Below are 5,371 nucleotides of genomic sequence, written 5' to 3'. Positions count from 1 at the left end.
CTTGCTTTTTATTGTTGATAAGTTGTGAGTTTCATCGTGACACCATTGATGGCTCGAAGGTAATAGCTTCCTTCTACATTCTATAGTTATCTAATCTAATCGTTAGGATTTACTCTATTTAACTCTTTCAGTTTATTCAGCTCTAAAATCTACATAAATTTAATAACACTTCTCTCTTAAAATTCCGAAGTAATTATTGATTTCAAGATGATATATATAAATATGATTAACTTACAAAATGATGATGTATGCACTGTTCCTGCCTGGTTAAGTTGCATACCACTTAAAAAAATGATTTGATTGAGGCCAAACGCATGCATGAATAGTTTGCTTAATAGTTGCAAGCATAGTTGAAAAAAACCGGACAGACCAGGGAGATCAGACCGAAAAACCGGTGACCTTGGCTGATTCGGGTTGAGAATTGGACTGCATAAAGAACAAAATCGATGAGAAGTTGAGAACCGATTGGACTCGGTCGGATTTTGTAAAAATCGGTGAACCAACAGATTTGAAAACTCAAACCGGTTCGGTTTTTTTTTAAATCTCCACCCTAAACAATGTCGTTTGACGTTTTCTTTAAAAAAAAAATCCTAGTTGAACGAAGTCCCACCGCGACCGCACCCTAGCTCTCTCACTCACTCACACTCTCTACTAGTCTCTAAATGGCACACCATAGACAAAGAGATAGAGCTAGGAGTTCACCGCCACGGCATGCTCGATGCCGTCGTTGCTCTTCTCGCTGGATCTTCCATGTCGTGTGTTCGCGTCTGGCCTCTCTCCTGAGGTCGGCTGCTCGCGCCTTCTCGCCTCCACGTATGCTCGAGCGGTGTTTCCTGCTCATGTCGTCACTGCGCCTCCCTCGCCTCTCTCCCTCCTCGCGTCTGTACTCGAACTTTATCGTCTCTCGCGTGTTTGTCGCCGGTGATCTTGCTCCTTATCCCTCCTATTCTGCTAGTTCTTCCTGTTGTAAACATAAGGAGGAGGACTGCTGCAATGCCGCTAGCTTATCCGCGTCACATTCTTGCTCCTTCTCTTTCATGCTCTACTCGTTGAAAGACCACCGAAGGTAACTTAAATTTTCTCACTCAATTTTTTTTCGGTTTTAATTTGTTGTTTATAAAAAATGTGATTTGGCTAATTTAGTTTTTAATGTGTTTAAAATGTTTTAGTTAAAAATAATTAGTTAATTTTATGAGTTTGTGAGTTCTGATCTCTTATGTATGTATGTAATGTAAATATGTAATTAACTAATTGTTTTGTTATGAATGTATGATGAGATTTGAATTTGTTCTTTTTTTTTCCAGTTTCTCATGATATTTTCTGACACTTATTTAAGTGGATTAGTGAGCTAACCACTAGATCAATTCAATTTAGTTGAATTTTTCAATTTGTTGAAAGGGAGACTTGAATTTGTTGAGTAAAAAGTTTACTAATTACTAATTTACTTATCTTGCTGGTATCTGATTTTGTATTAGTTTGCTAATTTTGAATTTAGAAAGAAAATGTTTAGAGATTGTTATTTAGTTATTTAGTTTTATTTTGTGGTTATGATATTATGATTTTGCTAATAAAAATAATAAGGATGCATCTTATTTTCAATTTTAATTTTGAGGACCCTGAATTACTATTGTTAGAATTGATTGTTAATTATTAATCGATTTCATTGCTACAATGTGATTGTTAATTGCCTAATTAGAATTAATTGTTAATTTCCTAATTGATTGTCAATGTGATAGTGTGATTAGAATTAGATCATAGGCTCTGTTAGAGTTGATTGTTAATTGCTAATAGACTATTAAAATTGATTGTTAATTGTCTAATTGATTAATTGTCAATTGTTAATAGGCTTTGTTATTGTAGTGTGATCGTTAATTGTTTAATTAGAATTGATTGCTAATTGCCTAATTGATTAATTGTCAATTGTTAATAGGCTTTGTTATTGTAGTGTAATTGTTAACAGTTATAGTATACATACAAGTCTTTTTGGTTTAAAAGTTCTACAAGTTGGGCCAAGCCCAACAAAAACTAGTCTCATCCGACTCAAGCATGTTAAACACGCGCGTTATTCCACAGTTTCTAAAGCGCACTACTCACCATTATGAAGGACTCTTCTTCTTTCTCAATCAAAACCGCAACTGTCGAGATTCAAGGTACATTCGAAAACTCTGAAGAAACTTTTAAACTCCTCGCCAACAATCGACGAAATCAACAAGCAAACATCAAAATCTCCATAAAAAAAACATTAAAAAGAAAGAAGAAACATTATTCAAGGTACTATTTCACTAATCTTCTAGGTTTTTTAGATTTCTCTTTCTTATTTTGAAAATGAAGTATTTTATCGTCGTATTTCTCTTTTATTAAGTAAATTCATTATATGTTCTTGATTTAAAGTAGATATAAAGGTTCTGGTGAAACTGTTCAAGTCGGTTATACTTTTTACGTACTTTTAGTGAATGGTTTAACGTGTTTTTTCATCTGTTTTTGTGCATTTTTGGAAATGAATTTGTATACATATAAACTTTGTACTGTATTTCAAGTGAACTTATATTTGGGCGTATATGACCAATTTTTGGGTGTATATCATCGAATTCGAACGTGACTGATGATTCTAGTGAATTTTTGAATTTAAATATCATTTTGAACTCATATAATATTATGTAATTAAAAAAAATACAGGTGTATGTGTCTGGTATATATATCAAGAGTATTCAAGTGTAACTGGCGCTATTGTACTTGTGCTTGAGCTTGTAGTGTCATTGTATGTATGTTTAGTTGACTTGAATATCATTTTGAACTCATATAATGTCGTGTAATCGAAAAAATAATAAATGTGTATAGGATTGAATTTGGGTTTATGTTTCTAGTATTTGGGTGGTAATTTTATCTATTGACAATATTTTTTATTCCTTACAGTAAAAATGACAAGCAAACATATATATATATATGAACAAGTCAATTTTTCCTAGTTAAATATAGTTTATTTAAATGACTCTCATTTTGCTTTGTTCACAGCAAACCAAGGATTTGAGATGTTCCACGCAACTATTGAATGAAAAGTTTGAAAAAATGAGCGAGGCAAAGAAGGCCATCGTTTGCGAATTAGAATTTGGTGGTCTCATGCACATCTAGCCTATGAATGTGCCACACAAACTGTTGAAGGAGTTGGCTAATTCCTTTAATTTGGACAAAAATAAATTGGACACAAAGCACGATTCGTTGAAAATTAAAACCAAAAGAATAGGAGCTGTCCTTGGCCTCAATGTATCAGGTAACTGAATAGAGAAAACTTTTATACTTGCATTTTATAATATCTTACTCTAATCTAATGTAATCCGAAAATAAATTTAGGTGTGTATGGCTGGTATTTGGGCGTATTTAAAGTGATTTGGAGTGCAATTTATTTTCTTTTTTATAGGAGAACAAACAGATTTTTAGAAGGTTTCAGGGGAAAACATTAAAGAATCTGACCGATCAGATGATGGATATCGGTGTTGACAACGATTAAGATCGCCTAATGTTTAAGAGAATTTTCATTCTCTATATTCAAATGGTATTCTTGTTGCCAACTACGATAAACAAAGTATCTCCTGTCCACCTGGTCCAATTTTTCGAATAGACAATATAACAGAGTGTAATTGGGGCAGTCATGCCCTCAATTTCATCATCAAAGGCATAGCCAATTACCGTTTGAAAAATAAAAAATTGATTGATGGTTGCCTCTATACCTTGATGATAGTCTATTTTCATATAACAAAACACGTAGACAAGAAAGGAGAAGCAATCCTTGGACTGTCCTGAGTTAGCCATTGGAATAGGGTCTACTGGTTGCAAGGATCAGAGCAGAAATTGATGATCATATGGTAACTAAACATAATACTTTCTCTAATTTGGGTGTATTTTATTTATGTAGATGGTGTAAACTAACGTCTCGACTGTTTCAGGGCATCGTCTAGAAGGCGGAAGTGAAAAAGAAATTGAAGAAAATGAAAGAAAGAAAAGAAAGAAAAAAAAGAAAAAGATAAAAAAAGAAGAAGGTAAGTTCATCTGAGAGTGATTCATCGGAGAATGAACTTGCTTTTTCCTCTGAGTCTGAACAAGACTCAGAAGAAGCAACAGAAAGGAAAGAAATAAACCACCAGGACAACTAAGAAGTAAGTAATATTTTTTGGTATATTTTGTCATTTTTAGGGTGTTTTTTGCTAATGATTGTTTGCACTCTCCAAAATGGTATCCAGAAAAGGAAACAAATTTTTGTGGATTCCACTTCAGAAAGTGAAAGTGAATCCGGTGATAAGTAAGATTCTAAAATTGTCATTATATTGCTTTCTTTTCTGCTTATTATCAAAATTTTGATGTATTAACATAGTGTTTCTCATTTAATTTCAGAAGTGAAGAATCGTCACCAATAATAAAACAAAAATCAAAGAAAAAAATTTAGACACCACCTAAAAAGCATGCACTGCTTTCGAGAGTATTTTATCATCAATTTTGTTGTATTTGTCTGATCCATAATTTTTTTTATTTCTAGGATGCAATCCAAAAAAAGAAAGCACATTGTTGAGGACTCGTCTTCTGAAGAACAAATTGAATCTTATGATGTGTAAGATACTTTGTAAAGCTATCTTACCCTTTATCATGAAAATTTTATTTGTTAACATGTTCTTTTGTATGTACTGTTAGAACTGATGTAAGAACTGAAGAAATAGAAGAATTTTTTAGAGAATCAAAAAAGAAAAACCCAATGAAAAGGCTGCACAGGAGTATGTTGAATTTTGGTGTATATTGTCGATTTTAAGGTGTTTTTTGTTGCTGATAATTGTTTTTGCTTTCCCAAGATGAAGGAAGCTGGGCTCCCATTGACGGAAGGTCACTATGACTCATCCGAAATGTAAGATCCTTTATTTGATAGAATTTTGAGATCCTGATTTAATTACATAGTATTTTTACTAAATGATGTTTATTCTGTGCTTAAAATGTCGGAGGTGAACTTAAGAAGCAAAATTGATCATGTGTTTCAAACAAATGAATCAAAGCAGCGTAAACAAACCCACGGATAACATGTAATTTCTGTTTCTAATACAATTTGCTTAATTCTTTTGTTACCATCAGCTTCTAATTATGTATATATATTTTTTTTAGAAAAAAAAGCCCTTTAGTATTTTATTCAAGAAAAACTACATAAGTTCTAAAAAAATAGAGCATGTGTTTCTTTTCAATACTTCAGGTGTATTTTGACATTATTTTGGTGGATTTCAGGTTGGGTCTGGAAGAAGAATCGATCAGTGACCGAACTCAACAGAAGATAATCATTGTTCAGATGGAGACACATTTACAATGTGAACCACTTGATATGTGAGTTTTACAACTAAAT

At 32.7% G+C, this 5,371-nt stretch overlaps 1 protein-coding gene across 1 annotated transcript; it reads left to right on the top strand.

The window, feature by feature from the left end:
* The first annotated feature begins 648 nt into the window (after positions 1-648).
* On the top strand, positions 649-3,141 carry LOC127746534 (uncharacterized). The gene is made up of 2 exons (XM_052260095.1): positions 649-1,066; positions 3,013-3,141. Exons 1-2 carry the CDS (start codon positions 663-665, stop codon positions 3,026-3,028), a joined length of 420 nt encoding a protein of 139 aa, XP_052116055.1. The 5' UTR covers positions 649-662; the 3' UTR covers positions 3,029-3,141.
* The last annotated feature ends 2,230 nt before the right edge of the window (positions 3,142-5,371 follow it).

The sequence above is a fragment of the Arachis duranensis genome, chromosome 4 (assembly GCF_000817695.3).
Source record: "Arachis duranensis cultivar V14167 chromosome 4, aradu.V14167.gnm2.J7QH, whole genome shotgun sequence".
NCBI classification, from domain to species: domain Eukaryota; kingdom Viridiplantae; phylum Streptophyta; class Magnoliopsida; order Fabales; family Fabaceae; genus Arachis; species Arachis duranensis.
This window is presented reverse-complemented; position numbering and strand designations above follow the sequence as displayed.